We start from the raw sequence: 21,581 nt of genomic DNA on the forward strand, positions 1-21,581 counted from the left end.
GGTGCGCGGGCTTCTCATTGTGGTGGCTTCTCTTGTGGAGCACAGGCTCTAGGTGCACAGGCTTCAGTAGTTGTGGCACACGGGCTCAGTAGTTGTGGCTCAAGGGCTCTAGAGCACAGGCTCAGTAGTTGTGGCGCACAGGCTTAGTTGCTCTGCGGCATGTGGGATCTTCCCGGACCAGGGCTTGAATCCGTGTTCCCTGCATTGGCAGGTGGATTCTTAACCACTGTGCCACCAGGGAAGTCCCTAGAATGTTTTATTGTTGATCTGGATGCTGGTTATGGGCTGTGTTCACTTTGAAAAATTCCAAATGTTGTACACTTATGACATGCACGTTTTCCCTTGTGGATGTTATACTTCAATAACACATTTATTAAAAAGGAACAAAAAGAGCCCGTGTGCCGCCAACTACAGAGCCCACGCTCTCTGGAGCCCGCGTGCCACAACTAGAGAGAACGAAGAGCCCGCACACCACGATGAAAGATCCCACATGCCGCAACTAAGACCTGACACAGCCAAAACCAAAATAAATAAATATTTTTTAAAAAAAGAAAAAAAGGAACAAAAAAGAACTAGTCAGTTGGGTGAGGAAGTGGTAGTTATAGGACGTTCCTGGCTGAGAGAACAGCAAAGGTTTGGGTTTCTAAATCGGGCCCAGGTCCCACTCCCGGCAGCAACAGACCCACAGGATTAGACCTGAGACCTTGCAGCCATGAGACACGTTAGGGTGATTCCTTCCTCATCCTAATTTGCCACCATCCCCAAGCCCCACAGCTTCTCCGGGTTTTAGGAAATGGCCCCTTTGTCCTGGTTGAAGATGAAGAGGTTTCTCTTTGACGGGACGTGAAGTCAGGCTGCCCTTGAGCTCAGTTACAAATGAATCTCAGCAGCATTACGAAGAAAAAACAACAAAGAACAACTGACCACTACCAACCCCAGTTATTCTTCTATGGAGCTAAATGCCAATTAAAACAGGAAGCGGATGCCATTAACACATTAAATTAATTAGCATCGAGCGCCACTGTTGTGCTCAGAAAAGCTCACCCCCCGGCCCAACCCAGCGAAGTTCCTCATGGCTGATTAGCACAGGCATTTGCTGGCTTCCATGGGGGTTAATTAAGAACCACTGGCAAATTCTCTCTGAGGCATCCTCATGAGCGCGCTCGCTCTCAGTCTTTCTTGTGTTCATTCTCTATGTCGTGCAGACATCAGGCACGTTGATACATACACACTGCCTCCTGGGACACGGGCACAGGTGCACACACCTATGGACACACACTGACACATGTACCTGTGGGGATACTCATGCTGAGAAGCACACGCACGGAAATGCATAGGCACCAAGGAGACGTGTCACCATCACACACACAGACGTGTATGTGCTCAGAGGCCACATGCTCACGTGGGCAAAAACACCCTGGACATACCCCAAACACACTAGTAATAGTAACACTGCGTTAAATATTTACTGAGCATAGACTATAAACCAAGCACCATGTAATCCTCTTAATAACCCTATAAGGCAGGTCCTATTTATACAGATGAGGAAACTGAGGCACAGTTAGGTTAAGGATACAGTTATTTGCCCAAAGGTCACAAACAGACACACATACACAGTAAAACACGTTCAGAGAGACTCATTCCAATATTTAAACAGAAAGACAGATACAGACACAGGTCTATGTATCAGGGTGTCAGGTGAAATGAAAATTATGCCAGCCACTTCAGGTTCATGAATGGAGGCTGCAAATCACCCTGGAGCAGACCTGTTATTATGTAAGCAATCATGAATTTCATTCCTTGATATCTGGAAAGAAATCTGGAAAGAAGGTGGACCAATTTACATAAGGAAGCCAGGCTTTCTGGGAGAGGAACAATGAAGACTCTTATTACATGACAGAAGGGTAGGTTGGGGTGGGCCTGATTAAAATCCCTTGGCAGGGGCTTCCCTGGTGGCACAGTGGTTGAGAGTCTGCCTGCCGATGCGGGGGACACGGGTTCGTGCCCCGGTCCGGGAGGATCCCACATGCCGTGGAGCGGCTGGGCCCGTGAGCCATGGCCGCTGAGCCTGCACGTCTGGAGCCTGTGCTCCGCAACGGAAGAGGCCACAACAGTGAGAGGCCCGCATACCGCAAAAAAAAAAAAAAAATCCCTTGGCAGGAAATGTCCCCAGGACCCAAAGGGGCACCAACCTGGAGGAATGAGAAAGATGTACTGACTAACTGGCTTAACACAGGAACCTCAGGGTTGATGACTAAAGATTGGTTCTTTGTAACATGTGGCTGGTTGGGAAACCTCATTAGAATCACCCTGATACATTTTAGGAACCCTTGGCTGATATGAGTGTCAACCTCAGCTCTTGGTAAGCAGCTCCACTGCTGTCTGGGAGGGACTGAGACCCAGTGGGGCATCCCTGTAGCGGTCCCCGCACATCTTCCAAGCAGTGTGAGACCAGTGGTCAACAGCAACACCTGGTGGCAGCCACCAAAACTGCACGACTGCTCTCTTGATCAAACTCACCCTCCTACCCACTCCTGCTGGGCATCTGGCAACTAAAATGATCCTCTTTGGCCTGACTAAATTCCAAAGTATATGGAATCAAGGTATGTGGACGCTTGAGCTTGAAAAGTTAAAAGAGCTGTGCTGTTTTTGACCCTCAGCTGGTGAAGCAAGTCACAGTGATTATGTTTAACTACACACTGACCTTGACAATTAAAATGCTATGCCCACAGTATGCACACAGAGACCCACACCCATTCATGTGCACAATTTCACACAAATGCGCAGGGTCCACCCACATATTCAAACCCACAAACCTGGCCTTTCCCAACCTTTCCCCATGGCTCCTCCACCATCCTTACCCCACTGGGTCCCTGAGGAGAGCAGCAGGCCAGGCGGATGGAGCTGTTGACGGAGGCAAGTTGTTCCCGAAGACTTTCCACCTCCCGCTGGGCAGCCTCGGCTCGCTGGGAAGGAAAATGGGGCAAGTGTGGTTAAGAGGTGAGCGGGGCCACACTGGATCCCACCCTGGCCCTCCACTGCTTCCCTGCACCGTCTCAGGCAGCAGCTGGGAAGGCAGGTCTGAGGGCCTGGGGTCCTCCTTTCTGGGTCCTGGACCCTTGAGTTGGCTCTTGGTTTCCCTGGTGTGTATCCAAGAGGAGCTAGAACATTCCCTCTTCACTAGGGCAGGAAGGGAGATGCTGTCTTGATGGAACTGGCAATTTTTCACACGTTCCCAGGCCACTTCTGTCTGCCAAGTAAACTTCAGGCCTGGCTAGTCAAAAGGCCAGAGTTTGTCCCCAGCTCCTGTGCCATATGGTGTCTGCAGAGGTGGCTCACAAGCTGTTGCACGCCCCTGGGCAAGTTACTTCCCCTCTCTGAGTCTTAGTTTTCCTTTTGTGAAATGGGGGCAATGAAACTGTAGAGGAGTGTTGAAATACATCTAAAATCAGAATGCCACAGTTTATTAAACTGAATCTTAACTCTTCAAAAATTTCTAAGAAAAAGCTTGGAAGGAAGCATCCAAATGTTAACAATGTAGACTTGTGGCCTGGAGAGAAATCTGTACTTTGTCTCTCTTTCTGGTTGTATGACCTTGGGCAAGAAACTTCATATCCTTGGCCTCAGTTTCCCTGTCTGTAAAATGGGCGTCATAAGAGCAACTATCTCATAGGGTTGTTCTGCAAGTAAGTAATTTGGTAAAATACAACTCATTAGGTATCTCATCTTGATGCCTGACACATACAAATGTGTCAATAACTGGTTTACTTTATTAACAACAACAGGGTGTATGGGATCTTGAACTATGGAAAATTAAAAGAGTTGCAGTTGTGTCTTGACCTCCAGCTGGTGATGCAGGTCATAGCAATTAAGTTTAACTTACACACTGACCTTAGCAATCAGGATGCTGTGCCCACTATACGCGCACAGAGATCCACACACTTCCGCGCGCACATTTCATTGATTTACGTTTTAACTGATTTGTTTATTAGTATCCTGCCTTGTTCCAGGAATGGTTTGAGTTAGGAGTCAGTTTTGTTTTGGGAAAGGTTTTGGGCATGTGGGGTTGTAGAGAAAACATTTTTATGTTTCCACAAAGGGCATACTGAGCAAATGTGACTGAAACTTGGGATCTGGGCTAAAAGACAAGCCTTGGAGTTAATACATGACTGATTAGCTAGTGATAACTCCAGAAACATTCACCTCCTGGGAGATGTCTGTTGACATTTCAAGGGGGGATGAGACCCAGACCGTGGAGACACCCCCTGGGTTGTAAAGCTGGGTTTAAAGCTACTAGTCTTATCTTCCCCTGGAGAGAAGTATTTATATTCCAAATGCAAGAAACCCAGGATCCTTGCCCTTCTGTTCATCATGATACTTGGGAGTAGATTTCTCTCCCTTTCTCAGAAGGTCCCTCTACTATACTATACAACCACCCAGATTCATATTTGGGTGGTTCCTTGCCTACAGCACAAACTCTGGTGCATGTAGGAGGATATCTGGTTCTCGTCTTGTCACCCCAGGGGAAGAACTGGGGCAAACTGGCATGGTTTTTACTATACAAGTAATAATGATCTGCTCTGCTCCAGAATCCTCTTGTTCACATTTAGGATAGTATTAATAAATACAGATATTAAAGACTAAGATGATGACATTTACTTTTTTCTCAGTACTCTACAATGAGCAGGTTTTAGTTTTATACTCAGGAAAAAATAAACAGTATTAAAAATGCTTCCTATTCAAACTACTCTAAGATCGCTCTTAAGCCCACTTGATTGGCAGAGATCCAAAAGTCTGACGACACACAGTGCTGGCGAGGCTATTGGGAAACGGGCCCTCTCAGACCTTGCTGGAGGGAGTGTGTACTGGCACAACCCCATGGAAGGCAGTTTGGTCACATTTGCCAAATTATAAATGCACAGCTCTTTCACCCAACGGTTCCACTTCTAGGAATTTGCCCTATACAGTGGCTTGGGTATGTATGAAATGGTATCTGTACAAGGTTATTCACTGCAGTATGGAGGATGATGGTAAAATACTGGAAATACCATAAACGTTCATCAATAGGGTATGAGTTAGACCAGAGGTTGGCAAACTGCAACCTGCTGCCTGTTTATGTAAATAAAGTTTTACTGGAACACAGCCATGCCCATTCGTTTCCGTATCGTCTATGCTTCACTCTACCACTGCAAAGCTGAATAGTTGTGACAGTGACTTGCAAGGCCGAAAATATTTACTCTCTGGTCCTTTATAGAAAGTTTGCCTTCCCCTGGGTTAGACGATGGTGCGTCCATGTAGTGCAACACGACGCAGCTGTGAAGCGGAAGGAACTGCTTTATATACAGATACGGAACAAGCTCTAAGACACATACACGAAAAAGGAAGGTTCAGGAGGGTGTACGTAGTATTAATAATTATTATTTTTTTAAAGTTGCTAATTATTCTCTTAAGGATATGCATACCAAGGTTGTGATGACTTCTTTCTTTTATTTATTTTTGGTCACACGGCATGTGGGATCTTAGTTCCCCAACCAGGGATTGAACCTGGGCCCTCTGCATTGGAAGCATGGAGTCTTAACCACTGGACTGCCAGGGAAGTCCCTCATTTTTGTTTTAGAAAGGGGTAAAAGTAGATATTCATGGGCTTGTGAAGGGATCTCTGGGAGGAGACCCCAGACACTGTAACAGAGGTTGCTAGGGAGAGGGGAACTGGGGGCAAGTTCAGGGAGGGGAGATGGAGTTTCCTGGCTATGCCCTAATGTGCCTTTTTCAGTTTTGAACTAAGTAAATGGATTACCTATTCAAAAAATTAACCTAAAACACGTTATTTTTTCCAACCTTCCTCTGCAGGAGGGAGTACCCTGTCCTTAGGCTGGCACAGCCAGGCATCCGGGCCTTTGCCTCTGCTGTGCCCTCTGCCTGGAATGCCATTCCTCAAGAGAGCAGCGCCTGGGCTTTAGAACCCAGCTGCAAAGTGTCCTCCTAGGAAGCCTCCCTCAACCACCCCCAGGGAAATGACCACTTGCCCTGTCACACTGCTGACCCCTCCTGGCCATGCCCCTGGCTGCTGGTGTTGCAGGGGACCGGGGAGAGACACAGTAGGCCCGCAGGACTCCAGACCAGACCCTTATGGCCACATCTTACCTCCTTTCAAAGTCCTGCCCAACTTTGTCCTGCAGATGGCAACACATCTGAAGCCAGAGGAAGGCAGGACGCGGGAACCCCATTTATAAATGTGAAAACTGAGACTCGGAGAGGCTGAAGGACTTACAAGGACCCGGGCTGGGACTAGGATATGGGGCCCGCAGGGAAGGTTAGGGCCCACACAGTGCCTGCCTGGTGATCGAGTGAGGAGGTTGGTGGAGACCCCAGGTGGGGATGGAGGGAGAGAAGCAGCCCCGGGCTTGTCCCTCGTCACCGCCCTCGGCTCTATGGAACATAGCTCCTCACTCAGTCTGGTTGAGAGAGACCCATGTCCCAGCTTAGCCTGGGGATGGGCCTGGGATCTCTGGTCACTGCTCTGCCTTCCTCCCACGGGGAAGGGCACTCGTCATGCTCTGCAGGCTGCTTCCTGGCCTTTACCAGGGCCGTCCCGTGCCTGGAATCCATCCCTCTACAGTCTCAAGTTAACTTGTCAGGTCTCAGCTCCACGACCCTTCCTGTGGGATGTCTTCCCTGACCCCTGAGTCTGGGTCTGGTGCCCCTTCCCCAACCATTGCTGCCTGCATCACCCTATTTCTGAGTGTTCTGTCTGTACCCCACCCTCCTTCCTCTGGGAACTCAGGGGCTGGGTCCCAGACAGCTCCCAGCCCCAGCACTCAGCATGGCATGTAGTTCAATTAATACTGATTGAGCTCAGCTCCCTCCTCTCCGCCTGGCCCGAGACCCCCGCCCCGGGGAGAATGAGACCCCAGCACACGTCTCCTCACCTGATTAGCTTTCTCCAGGTTGGTCATGATCAGGCCGACTTCATCTGCCCTGAGACAGAAAGACGAGGCCCTGAGGAAGGGATTCTGGCAGCCACCAGTGCCCCCGCCATTCCTGAAACCCCCCAGCCCCTGCCAACCCAAGGGTGTTGCAATGGAGGCCTCGAGAAGGCTGCCTTCCATCCTTCCTACTGGAGAGAAACCAAGCTGGGGGGGCGGGGAAAGAATCCAGGCTGGGGGGAAATGAAAATGGGGCCTTAGCACTGGACCCCTTCCAGGCAGCCTGGCCTCCCATCTCCCCCAGGGGTCCACTCTCTGAAGGTGCCACAGAGCTACACCTTCCAGCCTTTGCCTCTGCTATGCCTTCCACCTAGATGCCTTCCTCAAGAGAACAGAGCCTGAGCTTTAAACCCAGCTGCAGAGTGTTCTCCTAGGAGGCCTCCCTCAACTACCCTCATTTATTTTGCTGCCTCACCACCCCCTTAGGTTGACAGCGCCTAAAGGATCGGGACAGGCCTCATCCACCTCGGCTGCCCCTTTGCCTAGCAAGGGGTGGGGCCACAAGGGGCCTGCAGGGAGCATTTGGTGACTGAACGCCACACATGTGCTACACGCATGTTCCAGTTCAAGGCCTTCTTTGCATAAGCTGTTCCCACTGCCCAGAGCACCTTTCCAAGCATTCTTCATGTGGCCATCTCCTTCCCATCTTTGAGATCTCATTCTGAAGGTAATCTCCTCAGGGAAGTCCTCCCTGACTACCTGGATAATAGGACACACCCCTCCATGTTATTCTCTCTTGCTGCTCCTGTTTTTTCCCTTCATGGCATTTACCATGTGGCCACAACAGTGTCAGGCATACAGTAAGTGCTCAACAGTGTCTGTGAATGAAAGACTTTATTCTTGTACATCAGCTAGTGTCTGTCTCCTCTCCTTGACTGAGGACAGGCCCATGTTCTGGTGTTTCCTCCAGGGACCCAGCATAGCACTGGGTAAACGGTAGGTGCTAAATAAGTGTTTGTGGATTAAGTTATATCTTAAAGCCTGAAGAAATGTTGAGTCCAGAGTAATTTAAGTTAATGACACTTGGCCCTAAGGGTTGGACTGTGAAGCTGGGGAGTGGGGACAGCCCCTGGAGGCTGGGGCAAGGCAGAGGCCCATGACTAGCAGAGTCCGCTTAGCTGGAAACCCAGAATGTCCTTTATAGCTTGTGCTACATGGATGGCACCACAAATAAATGCTGAACAGCTGTGAGACTATGCGAGTGTGGAGCAGAGAGTACTTAATTAAATGGGTGTCTCAGGTAGAATCCGAGGGAGAATATCAGAAAGAGGAGGCATGTCTAGTGTGAGAGGCAGGAGGCGTGTCTGGGAGGGTCAGAGGGACGACGCATGTCTGGGAGGGTCTGAGGGAGGAGGCATGTCTGGGAAGGTCAGAGGGAGGAGGCGTGTCTGGGAAGGTCAGAGGGAGGAGGCGTGTCTGGGAAGGTCAGAGGCAGGAGGCGTGTCTGGGAGGGTCAGAGGGAGGAGGCGTGTCTCGGAGGGTCAAAGGGAGGGGGCGTGTCTGGGAAGGTCAGAGGTAGGAGGCCTGTCTGTGAAGGTCAGAGGGAGGAGGCGTGTCTGGGAGTGTCAGAGGCAGGAGGCGTGTCTGGGAGGGTCAGAGGGAGGAGGCGTGTCTGGGAAGGTCAGAGGCAGGAGGCGTGTGTGTGTGTGTGTGTGGGGGGGGGGTCACAGGGAGGAGGCGTATCTGGGAGGGTCAGAGGGAGGAGGCGTGTCTGGGAAGGTCAGAGGGAGGAGGCATGTCTGGGAGGGTCAGAGGGAGGAGGCGTGTCTGGGAGGGTCAGAGATAGAAGGCGTGTCTGGGAAGGTCAGAGGGATGAGGCGTGTCTCGGAAGGTCAAAGGGAGGAGGCGTGTCTGGGAAGGTCAGAGGGAGGAGGCGTGTCTGTGAAGGTCAGAGAGAGGAGGCGTGTCTGGGAAGGTCAGAGGGAGGCAGCATGTCTGTGAGGGTCAGAGGGAGGAGGCGTGTCTGTGAAGGTCAGAGGGAGGCGGTGTGTCTGTGAAGGTCAGAGGGAGGAGGCATGTCTGGGAGGGTCACAGGGAGGAGGCGTGTCTGGGAGGGTCAGAGGGAGGAGGCGTGTCTGGGAGGGTCAGAGGGAGGAGGCGTGTCTCGGAAGGTCAGAGGCAGGAGGCGTGTCTGGGAGGGTCAGAGGGAGGAGGCGTGTCTCGGAGGGTCAGAGGGAGGAGGCGTGTCTGGGAGGGTCAGAGGCAGGAGGCGTGTCTGGGAAGGTCAGAGGCAGGAGGCGTGTGTGTGTGTGGGGGGGGGGGTCACAGGGAGGAGGCGTGTCTGGGAGGGTCAGAGGCAGGAGGCGTGTCTGGGAGGGTCAGAGGGAGGAGGCGTGTCTCGGAGGGTCACAGGGAGGAGGCGTGTCTGGGAGGGTCAGAGGCAGGAGGCGTGTCTGGGAGGGTCAGAGGCAGGAGGCACACCTCAGCATGGCATTCACTTACTTGGATGCCGCCTCCTCATCGTATTTCCGCCGCAGCTCCAGCAGCTCTGTCTGCGTGGCCTTCAACGCTGGGAAAAATTAAAGTGCCGGAGTAAGGCCCTCCACCCCCAGGGAAGTGGAACCTGCTCCCCTTCTCTGGGGCCCGGAAGGCAGAATGAAGCTTGGAGTAGTGAGGAAAGATTTTTCTTTCAGAACTGGTGACAAGCAGCGAGTTTCCTGCCCCTAGAAGGGCTTCTAGCTGGAGGGAGGGCTGTGGCATAGCCAGGGTGGGGAGGGCAGATGACATGATTCTCTATGAGTCTATGAAGCTCAGGGGACCCAGGTAAGTGGAGGGGGCAGTCTGTCCTGGGACCTGGCGTATGAGCCCCCTAACACCTTTAAGGTCACTCCAGGACCTGGGTGGGGTCGTCCGTGCATGAGCTCACCCACCCTGAGGCCCAGCCCTGGAAGTGAGGGGACGGGAGGGGCAACGAAGTCAACAGATACATGTATATTACAACAAATGAGGGATTTCTCATAAAGTTCCAGATTTCTGATTTCTCTAGCAAAATGGAAGGGACTGGCTATACTGGGCAGTGCCTGGCTGGGGCTCAGCAGTGGCCACCTCTTTAGATCAGCCTGGGTTCTCCAGTTTGACCCACACCTCACCCTTCCCTATTGCATATCCTAATCCAGCCAGCTTGGCTGCATGCCCGGCCTCTGTAGGCACTGCATTTGCCACCCCGGATTGAATTCTATCTCAAACCCTCTCTCCACAGTAGTACGACCCCCGGGACTGGGGCTCTGATCCCTGCTGGGTAATGTAGGTCTTTCCTCTCCCTTCCCAAACTCCTTTCTTGCCGTCCTGATTCTAGAACCCCTGACCCTGTGTTCAGTGTCGCTGCCCCCTCCCACTCCCCCTGGGCCTCCTGGTCTGACTGGCTGGGGCGCTGCACGAGGGCAGGGGACATGTGCCAGATACACACCTGAATGTAGGACCTTGATCTTCTCCTCGGCTTCCCCCAGTCTGGCTGCCAAAGTGAAGGCCTGTACTTCCTGAAGGCCCCTGTGAAAAGACCTGGTGTGTGGACCGGCCCATCCTGGCTTCCTGTCCCCACTCCCACTCCCTGTACAATCTGCACCTCTGTCTTTTTAATGAGTCCTTAAACATGACAGTCAGGCACTTGGCTGCCCTGCGGTTTTGCTGACTGTGTGGCCTCCATTAGAGCTGGTGCCCAGTTAAGGTTCTGTAGCAGCCAGTGACCTTGCCTCTCTGGGCCTCAATTTCCTCATGTATAAAATGGGTTTCTGATGGAGTCTGCCTCAGAGAGTGTTGTGAAGCACGTTCAACGTGGTGCCCAGCACCCAGAGTTCCCTCAGTATCACTGGTAACTATTATTGTCCCCTTGAGAGGCACTTTTTTTCCCTTTTCTGTGGCAGGAGTTTGGGAAGCCCCCCCAGCCCACTGTGGTCTAACTTGGGTGTGATGCAAGCATCCCAGCGGAGAAGGAGGACCCCTAGCTATGCTGGGGGAGGGTTTATGCAAAGCCTGAGCCTTACCTTGGCTGGCTCAGTGACTCTAGGGAAGGAGCCCTGTTTACCTTGATCTTATCCTGCCCCCTCCCCCTCGCTCACTCCATTCCAGCCACACTCCCCTCACACATCAGGCACGTTCCTACCTCAGGGCCTTTGCACTGATTGTTCCCTCTGTCCCTATATACCTGCAAGGCTCCCTCACCTCCTTACGGCTTTGCTCACCTTCTCAGTGAGGCCTCCTCCAACACTCTATTTAAAACTTCAGCCTCCGGGGACTTCCCTGGTGGCGCAGTGGTTAAGAATCCTCCTGCCAATGCAGGGTACATGGGTTCGAGCCCTGGTCCGGGAAGATCCCACATGCTGCGGAGCAACTAAGCCTGTGCGCCACAACTGCTGAGGCTGTGTGCCACAACTACTGAAGCCTGCACGCCTAGAGCCCGTGTTCCGCAACAAGAGAAGCCTCCGCAACAAGAGAAGCCCCCGCACCGCAACAAAGAGTAGCCCCCGCTCTCCGCAACTAGAGAAAGCCTGCGCGCAGCAACAAAGACCCAACGCAGCCAAAAACAAATAAAATAAATAAATTAAAAAACCAAAAAACTTCAGCCCCCATCTTATCCTCGTCCTCTTCTGCTTTATCTGTCGTCACAATGCTTATCATGTAGCACACCACTTATTTATCGTTTTTGTTTGTGTTTTCCTCACTAGAAAGTAAACTCCAGGAGGGCAGAGAGTTTTGTCCATTTTGTTCACCGCTGTTGCCTAGAACAGTGGCTGGCACACAGTAGGTGGCTGCATAAATATGTGGAATGAAAAAATAAGTGAATGACAGAAAGGATAAATGTAACAATCATCATAAAATTGTCCTAGAAAGGCCCTAAGAATGCATATTTTATCACCACTGCACCAATCGTAAAGGCAAACATTTACTGACATGTGCTTCTCCCTGTGAGCACTGAGCTAAGCATGTACAGGTGTCATTTCATTTCATTCTTATGGCAGACTAGGAGTTGACACTGCCTGTGACAGTCGGTGTTAATACGTCCATTTGGCTGGGCTATAGTACCCAGTTATTCAGTCATACACGAATACATGTACGGCTGTGAAGGCATTCTGTAGATGGGGTTAACATCTACAATCAGTTGATGTTAACTAAAGGAAAATATTCGCAATAACACAGGTGGGCTTCATTCAGTCAGTTGAAGGTCTTAAGAACAAAACTGAGGAAGAAGAAATTCTGCCTCAAGATGGCAGCACTTACGCCCACCTGACAGTTTCCAGCCTGCTGGCCGGCTCGACCAATTCAGACTGGCCAGCCTCAATCGTGTGAGTTAAGTTTTTGAAATACAACTCTTTTTTTTTAAAATATTTATTTATTTGGCTATGTTGGGTCTTTGCTGCGGCACGTGGGCTCTTAGTTGCGGCATGTGGGATCTAGTTTCCTGACCAGAGATTGAACCCAGGTTTCCTGCATTGGGAACGTGGAATCTTAACCACTGGACCACCAGGGAAGTCCCAAAATACAACTCTTAATTAAAAAAAAAATTCTACTGGTTGTTCCTCTGGGGGACCCTGGCTAATATACCACCATTAGCCCCATTTTCTAGACGGGGAAACAGGCTCAGTGAGGTGATGTGACCTGCCCAGGGCTGGCCACTGAGCTGCTGACGTGTGGCTTGAACCCAGACCTGCATCCCCATCTCCAACCTGCATCTGGATTCCCAAAGGGTCCTGGGCAGGGGTGACTTTCCAGGTCCCCTCTCCCAGACAGGTGGAGCAGCGGGAGCCTGCCTGTCCTTCCCCCACTCACTTTTGTTTCTCTGCCTCATTTCTCTGCAGCAAAGTTTCTGTCAGGAGGGCTTTGCTGGGAATGCCTGGGAGGCGGCTCCCCTCAGTCAGCGTGGGCGCAGCCGGCGACGTCCCCTCTCTCTGTTCTGGAGGGAGAAAAAGAGGGAAAACCGCCCATTGCTGAGAGTGGCGTGACAGCCAGAGCTGCTTTCTGCAAACCAGATCGATCAACAGTGCTGGGAGAGGAATCAATTTCCCAAACTCAGCGTTGGAGAGAGCGCAGCTGTCAGGACCTGTTGTCACTGCGATCAGCTGGGTTGAGCCTTGGCGAGTGCCTGCACAAGAAAGTCAGACTCCATCGTGCCGGCCTCAGACAGCACACCCAGAGGCTTCCTTTGCCCTCTCAGACCTGTTCCTGCCTCCTTGGCCTTCTGTATGATTAAGAAAAATCATGGTAAAATATACATAACATAAAATTCACCATTTTAACCATTTTAAGGTGCACAATTTAGTGATACGTAGTATAGTCAAAATACTGTGCAACCATTATCAGTAATTCCAGAACACTGGCATCACCCCAAAAGGAAACCTGTCCCCATTAAGCAGTCACTCCCCACTCCCTTCCCTAGCCCCCGGCAACCCCTGTTCTGCTTTCTGTCGCTACGGATTTGTGTATTTTGGATATCTCAGCACTGGAATCATAACACCTATCCTTTTGTGACTTGATTCTTTCACTTAGCATGTTTTTGAGGTTCATCAAGGTTGGACCATGTGTCAGTACTTCGTTCTTTTTTATGGCCGAATAATATTCCATTTCGTGGTTATGCCATATTTTGTTTTTTCCCTTTCATCCATTAATGGACATTTGGATTATTCCCACGATTTGGCTACTGTGAACAGTGCTGCTATAAACATTTGTGTACAAGTTTTGTTTGAGCACCTGTTTTCAATTCTTTAGGGTATGTCCCTAGGAATGGAATGGTTGGGTCACAGGGTAACTCCAGATTTAACTTACTGAGGAGCCACCACACTGTTTTCCCTTCCCCAAAATTGATGGCACACGTTCAGATGCTCAGTCATCGCCCCTTACCTGCAGGTGCCCTGGGGCAGGGCCCACGTCAGGTCCATCTTTACAGGTCCTGTGGCAGTTCATTTGGGGATCAGTGTGTGCCTTTGGCACCGAACTTATGGAGAGAGAGTTGCTCGGGGGCCAGCCATTGAGGGTGAGTGGCTCAGGAGTTCCAAAATTTGTTCTCCCAACCTTGGGTCCAAGTGACTCAGTTAAATCCTGTCCTAGTTTTTAAGTTTCTACTGTGATCCTGGCACAGGAGGGTGAGTGTAGAGGTGGGCGGTTTGTAGAGTGAGCCCCTCTACTCTAGAGGCTAGTACAGCAGTCAGCTTATAATACACACATGCACGCACACACACACGTGCACACACGTACTGGGTACGTTCCAGGTGCCTAGGCCACAACAGTGAACAAAAAGGCAAGTTTTGACCATCATGATGCAGAATAACAAGTATCCTCAAGGAGAAACACAGCCCAGGACCAAGGTCAAAAACTTCTCTTCTGATTCCCCACTTGGCCACCTGCGGCTTCTGTGACTCAGTTTCCTCATCTGTAAAATGAGGCCAATGACACCTCAGAAGATTGATGCCAGGAGACAGTGAGATGCTGTGTGAAAGGCACACTGCACAGAGCAAATGCTCTCAAGAGGCAATTTCCACAACTACTATTATTCTTACAGAAGGAAGTTTGAACCTCAGAGGGACCTCAGAGGAAAGAGTAACAATTTTGCTGGGGAACCTCAGAGGCTTCACAGAGGTGTGTACATATGAGCAGGGGCTGAAGAACTGCCAAGTCCTGGCTTGGCAGTGTGGTTGGAATCGTATTCCAGGTGCAGGACCAGAGTTGGCAAAGTGCTGTTATTTTAGTCACTGTAAATCTTCCCCAGAAGACCCTGCCTAGGACCAGGCTTACGTCAGGTGCTCTCTATGTAATGTGGGGAGGGGGAAGGGAGGAGGTTGTGAAATGGGGGACTGTGAGAGAGTGGTTGTTTCCTGAGAAGAGACTTTGTGTCATGCTTTCATTTGACAGGCCTCAGCCCATTTTATCTTCACTACGTGCCAAATCTGGCCCACTACCTGTTTTGTCAATAAAGTATTATTGAAACAAAGCCATGCCTACTCATTTACATACTATCTATGGCTGCTTTCACCCACAGTTAAGTAGTTGTGACAGAAACTACATGACCTGCAATACCTGCGATAATTGCTTTCTGGCCCTTTTCAGAAAAAGCTTGCTGACCTCTGAGGTAAATCCTACTCATTCGTTCATTAAACAAGAATCCCTTCACCTGACTCCCCCAATTCTCTGCTCAATTTTTTCCCCAAAGTCTTTCTCACCAACTGACATACTATATATTTTACTAACATTTATTGACACTCAGTCCCTCCCTCTAGAAGGTCAGCATGATGAGAGCAGAGATTTTTGTCTGTTTTGTTCCTGGCTGTGTCCCCAGTGCCTACGACAGTGCCTGCAGGTCAATGAACATCCAAAACTTGGACGGTTACCAATGGCTTTCACCTGCTATTTGCTCCTCCCTATGGTAACCTCCTACCTCACCTTCCAAAGGTAACCACCATGCTGAATTTTGTTCACCATTCTCTTGCTTTCAAACATTTTTATCACAACATATGTACACCCAAACACTATTATTTTTAGCTTTGCTAGTTTCTTAACTTGTCTCATTTGGGGCTGAGACAGTGCTGTGTTCACTACATCCTATTTCCCTCTCCTCCTGGGCACACAGCCAGACTACATTTTCCAGCCTCCTTTGCAGCAGGGATGTGGCCAAAGTGATGTGCGCCACTCCCACAACCTCAGTGTGATCCTCCACATTCTTTCTCTGCCTGTTGGCTGGGTGTCAACATTCACTGTGACTCTGGATGTCGAGAATTGACGATGACAGGACTACCACAGCCTGGGTCCCTGAATGACCGCGTGGAGTGTCCCCTGCAACTTCCCCTCCCTTCAAATATATTAAGCCTCTGAGATTTGGGGTTGGTCTGTCTCAGCAGAAGTGCACCTTAACCCATCCCATATCTAAAATTATGATAGAGTTGAGTTCCCTGCCCTCCTTCCCCCACAAGGGTGGCCGAGCTTGGCTGCCAAAGATCCACAGCCCACTTGTTTATTATGGACATCCTGTGAAAACCTTATCAGTACCTTTGGGGCCGAGGAGCTCAGGGTGTCTCTTCCACGAACTGTGGAGCTCTCGCCGCGGCTGCCCGCTGGGGTCGAAGCTGGGGGACTGCAGTCTGTCGTCTGGGCTGCGTGAAGCCTCAAACACAGGCACGGGGTCTGCACAGAGAGAGGAGGACAGGGGTGGTGGGAGCCCTGGGGGCCAGGGGGTGCCCCGGCTGAGGCCACAGGGCCAGGGAGCTTGGGTGGGAAGAACCATCCATAGGAGCCATCTGGAATCGCTCTGGTGGCTTAGGGGAGCAACGTGGACTTTCTGCTTTATGAGGGAGCAGATCTCCAGGCACCTGCTCTGGAGAGCAGGTGCCATCCCCATGGGTGTGGCTGTCCTGCCCAGCTGGGAATAATAATTATCATAATAACTTCATTTTCCTGATTCTATATACCATCTGTGGTGGCCATGAGATTGTGTCCTGCACACCACCGACCACAGGGAACATCACTTAGCAAAGACCCTAGCAGGCACACTCTGAAATCCATCAGTTCAAACCTAGCCTTCTCATGGGACTTCCCAGACAAGGCCTGCAGGCAGCAAGGATAGAGGTAGACCTGCTTCTGGGGGACACAAAACTGCTCTGAGGGCTGAGGACCGGCCCGTGGCCTTCCCCAGTGCTTCCTTCCTTAGGCTATAATGTGGTCTGGATGCTTTCACCCAGTTCCCCACCTCTCCTAGCTCCCTCCCTATTTTCCTTCACCCGAGGTTCCGTAATAGCATCTTTGCACATATAACCCTTGGGGTGCTTTTCAATGGATCTGGGCCAACACACCATCATTTGTGACACTCGTGGCCGATTAAATAATAGTTTTTCTGGGGGCGAGATATACACCTGGATATAAGATGTCTCCGTATTTCCCAATAGCTAATTGAGGACTCCAGGTCCTTCCACCTGCAATTCTGTCCCCCCTCCCACCCTGTCACCTAGCAAGCACTTCCTCTTCCTTCAGATCTAGAATCCAACATCTCTTCTTCCAGCAACTCCCCACCTGGGGCAGGAGGTTTGGTGTAGCATCTTCCATGTTACAAAGCCAGTCCCTGGGAATAGGTTCCCACGATGCAGCCAGCATCCCCTGGAGGCTGGCCTGGATCTAACTTGTTTTCACATATGAGGAAACTGCTCAGAGAAGCCAGGTGACTTGCTGAAGAGCGGAGGAGAGACTCAAGTCTGGGTCTCTTTCTCTGATGCCACAAAGACTTCCTGTCTCAGTGGTGTGGATATTTCGACCCCAGTAGCTGCAGGTAGGTAGGTGTTCATGGGGTCCCAAGAAAGCCAGGGCCTCCTCGCTTCAGACCAAGGGGGCTGGTCTGGTCCACATTTTTTCTAATGCCCCAGAGCCCTCTCTCTTCCTGGTCCCTCCTTTGGGATCTCCCACCAGCATTTGCTTGGCCATTGCTCTCTGCTGGTGTGGACCCTGGAGTCAGATGTCCCTGGTCCTGGTCTAATCTATACTTGCTTCTTAGGATTGCTGTGTGACCTTGGTAAATGGCACTACCTCTCTGTGCCTCACGATAAAAGTACCGACCTCGTGAGCCTGTGATGAAGATTCATGTAAAGTGCTCAATACGGTGCCTGGCACTTGGTCAGCTCAGGACAAATGGAAGCCCTCACTATTATTCCTGCCCTTCTGAGTGCAAGCCACACTGACCTTCTTCTCTCAGTCCCTCAAACGCACCCCAGAGACTTTGTACGGGAAGGAGCCTCTGCCAGGAACACCCTGCCCTCCCCTATCCCTCTCAGCTAGTTAATGCTTACTCATCTTAGCAACTCAAATGCCAATTCTTCCAGGAAGCCTTCCTTGACCAGTCGGTCTTCTAGTATGAGCTCTCCCAGCTGCCTGCACCTTTCCTTCACAGCACTCACTGTACTTCCAATTTTCATTGATCTGCAAGTGCACCTAATTAATACCCGCTGGACTGCAAACTCCACAACAAGGCAGGGCTGGGACTGCATCTGTTCTTGATCCTCCGCTGGACCCCTTGTGGGGTGAATGAAGCCTGACCCACAGTCCAACCCAATAAATATCTTCTGATGGAAGAAACGGGGCAGAGCCTATACTCGGGGACCTTCAGGTCCGGCTGGAACAAGGCCACCTCTGCATTTTATCCCTCTTCTCCCGCCTGTTTGTTTAGGTGGTGGGAGGCTCAGACAATGGGTGTTTGTGTCGAGGTAAGCAGGTGCACAGGAACGCTGCTGCTGGCTTTCCTCTGTCAGCACTCCCCCATGCCCCGTCATTAGGCAGGGGCTGCTCAGCAGGGTATGCCATTATGTCTCCCCGGGCTGATGTAATTATACATTGACATAATTAACCCAGCAAGCGCATTAGGCAGGCCAGCTAAAAATTCATCTATAATTATTTGTTGTGTGCATGCTAATGAGTCCATCTGCACTGCCTTTGTACAACACGGACAAATTAATTTACAAGTCTGGATTTTTTAATAAGTTAAGGGAAACGCTTCCTATTGTGTCCTGGTTTTTGAGAAAGGAAGAAAAAGGCGACAAGCGCTTGCCGGGGTCAGGGAGGTTAGATAAACACGGGAGGCTGCAGCTGAGGGCTGCAGAGGGCTCAGCTCTGGTTCCAGGGAGGAGGGAAAGATCCAGCTCATGGCTCAGGGGCCGGCTGGCTAGGAGCCTGTCCAAGCCAAAAGATGACGCTCGGGTGAAAAAGGAAGTCATTCACCCCATTCCCAGGGATCAGAAATTGATGTTCGTTGTGCGCGGAGGCACTGCGGTCCCCTTGCTGCCTCGGGCTCTTTGTCCAGGGGAAGCTGACCGCAGGTGGCCTCCTGGACAGACTGGAGGAGGTGGGTGACGAGTGGACACTCAGTACGGGGTCAGCGGGTTCCAAGGCTCTCTTTGCCTTCATTTGCCAGTACAGGGTAGAACATAGTGGTTAAACTCTCAGAACATGAAGTCCAGTGCTGGTCTCAAGACTCAGTTTCCCCACTTAAAAAGTCAGAAAATATTACATTTTCCACTTCTCAGAAGTTACTACTGGGAAGACTGAAAAAGATTACTGAGAGAGGCAGCATGATTTAAGGACTGCTGGTGTCAGCTCCAGCTCTAAACTGGCCATGTGACCTTTGGACAGTTAACCTCTCCAAGCCTCCATTTTCTTATCTGTAAAATGGGGCTGCAAGGACTGAATGAGAGAATGTGTATAGAGATTTGCACAGTGCTGGGTGCACAGTAGGGCTTGATAAGTGTTGGCTGCTGTTACTACCCTGAGAGGGGGCAGCACACCGTCCCGTGACGTTCTAGGAGCTGCGGTCTACATGGCAAAACTCCATGGAGACTCAGGACAGGGTAAGGCCTCATATACTCTCATCAGTGCCTGGGAGACTCAGAATCCAGTAATCCTGCATTGAGCTCCACTCAGGGACTCAAAGGCTCCAGCTTAGAAAGTCACACTGAGGAGGGACAATTTGTCAAGTGTCCAACACCCCTACCCCAGTGCACAGTTGGGGAAAAATGGGGTCCCGTGACTTCCCTGAAGTCTGCCAGTGAGTTGGTGATAGGGCCAAGATGGGGCCTTGGGCCTCGGCCTCTTCTTCCCACACTGTGCTTCCTCCTCGATCCTCAATTTGAGACAGGAAGTTGGGGAAGGTTCAGATGACTCAGCCGACGTCAGGCTGTGGCCAAATCCTAGCAGCCGGAGCACTTTAAATTGATTAGAATTCATACAGTCTTCACCACAATACTGTTAGTAGGGCTGTTGTGTTCCCATTCTATAGATGGGCAAACTGAGGCATGGGGGAGTGAAATCACTTCCCCAAGGTGAGGCCCAATAAGGTAGATGCTGCTATTTCCATTTTCCAGGCAAGGAAATGAAGGCCCAGAGAGGAGATTCCATGTGCCCAAGGTCACCGAGCTCAGAAGTGGCAGGGGTGGGATTTGAACCCAGAGTGCCTGGTGACTCTTTGTAGTGGGCTAAGCTGCCTTGAGGCAGGGCATGGGGGATTACTAGGCCAGAAGCAAAGAGAATGAGGGCGCTGTTCTTGGCCTTGCCACAGGCTTGCTGTGTGACCTTGGACAAAGCATCAGACTTTTCTGGGCTCCAAATTTCTATCACAAGTATCCCTGAGGCACACACTCAATCAACATTGGTTATCACCAGATAGGGGTGTGGTCCTGCCAAAGTGAGTGCTTTTGGCCCTGGGCCTATTCCTTGGCGCTGAGATGCTCAGGGAGGGTGATTATTAAACGCCTTCATAGCTGAACTTGACACTTGAGGTTTGAACATTGTGAATCCTCCAAATTCCCAAAGCCACTCTCAGATAAAGGGGGAGAGGGACAGGTTGGGAGGCTGATGGTCAAATCCTGGCTGTGACAACTTTAGGGAAAGTCACTTAGGTCACCTGAGCCTCAGTTTCCTCCTCAGTAAAACAGGGATAACAACAGGACCTACTGTAGAGGGCTGTGCAGGGACTCCATGAGCACGCTGAGCCCCTGCGACAGTGCCTGGCACCTAACAGAGTCTAAGTGAGCATTACCCTTATTCTTATGACTTGTGGCAGTGTGGGATGTGCCACCCAGCTCTCCCTTCAAGAAAGAACGTCCTGCGAGGAGTTGGTGACAGTCTCCAGGCGCTGCACCTTCGGATACACTGCAGTGTTGGTTTGGAGGTCAGGTTTCCCCAGGCCTGCTCCCAGCCAATGACCAAGCAAGATAGAGACAGTAGGGCTGGGCCACTCCTGCCGATGCTGGAAAAGGCAACCTAGTATCATAGACTAAAATGTTTTCCCCCAAACCCATATATTGAAGCCTTAACCCCTGATGCAACTGTATCTGGAGACAGGGCTTTAAGGAAGTAATTAAGGTTAAATGAGGTCATTAAGAGTGGGGCCCAATCTGATAGGACTGGTGTCCTTACAAGAAGAGGAAGAGACACTAGAGCTTTCTCCCTCTGCACGTGCAGAAAGGAAAGGCCATGTGGGGACACAGTAAGAAGGCAGCCATCTACAAGCCAGGAAAAGAGCTCTCACCAGAAACCAACCCTGCTGGTACCTTGATCTTGGACTTCCCAGCCTCCAGAACTGTAAGAGAGAAAATTCTGTTGTTTAAGCCACCTAGTTTGTGGTGTTTTCTTATAGCAGCCTGAGCAGACTATTGCATCCTGCTTTGGGGCTCCTGTTAGTTTTAGCTTGGCTGAGACTTTTTCAGAGCTGCACTGCAGTTTGAGGTTCCTCCTACCAACCCTCCTTCCTTCCCTCTCTCCCTTCCCAGGTGTTAGACCAGCATCACCAAGTGAAGGCTCTCGTGGTCTCCTCCTCTCCCTCTCTTTCATCCTTCACGGGCATCTTCCCCAATAAATCTCTTGCACATCCGGTGCCATCTTGGCATGTGAATGCTTCCAGAGGACCCAAACCAATATGTGATTACTCTTTTGCCTCTCAGAGCCTCAGTTTCCTGGTCTGTAAAGTGGGGATAGTCACAGTGCCTCTCCTGTGGAGCTGCAGCTAGACTCTGGAGTCTGTGGGTGTGGAGCCCATGTTGAGGTGATGGTACATTCCACAGTGGTGAATCTAAAGTGGGCAGAGCTCACAGGGGGACCTAAGAGTCCATGCACCTGCTTCACTCAGCAAGAGTTTGTTGA

General features: G+C 50.9%; 1 protein-coding gene across 1 annotated transcript in view; it reads right to left on the bottom strand.

The window, feature by feature from the left end:
• Positions 1 to 21,581, bottom strand: part of CUX2 (cut like homeobox 2) — a 263,849-nt gene that overhangs the window by 26,659 nt on the left and 215,609 nt on the right. Inside the window, exons 5-10 of the mRNA XM_079942084.1 lie at positions 15,957 to 16,091; positions 12,750 to 12,873; positions 10,393 to 10,472; positions 9,429 to 9,495; positions 6,930 to 6,978; positions 2,862 to 2,966 (exon numbers count right to left, since the gene is read on the bottom strand). Coding sequence (XP_079798210.1) covers positions 2,862 to 2,966; positions 6,930 to 6,978; positions 9,429 to 9,495; positions 10,393 to 10,472; positions 12,750 to 12,873; positions 15,957 to 16,091 — 560 coding nt within the window. The remainder of the gene's footprint in view (positions 1 to 2,861; positions 2,967 to 6,929; positions 6,979 to 9,428; positions 9,496 to 10,392; positions 10,473 to 12,749; positions 12,874 to 15,956; positions 16,092 to 21,581) is intronic.

This window comes from Stenella coeruleoalba (genome assembly GCF_951394435.1).
Source record: "Stenella coeruleoalba genome assembly, chromosome: 14".
In the NCBI taxonomy this organism is placed as follows: domain Eukaryota; kingdom Metazoa; phylum Chordata; class Mammalia; order Artiodactyla; family Delphinidae; genus Stenella; species Stenella coeruleoalba.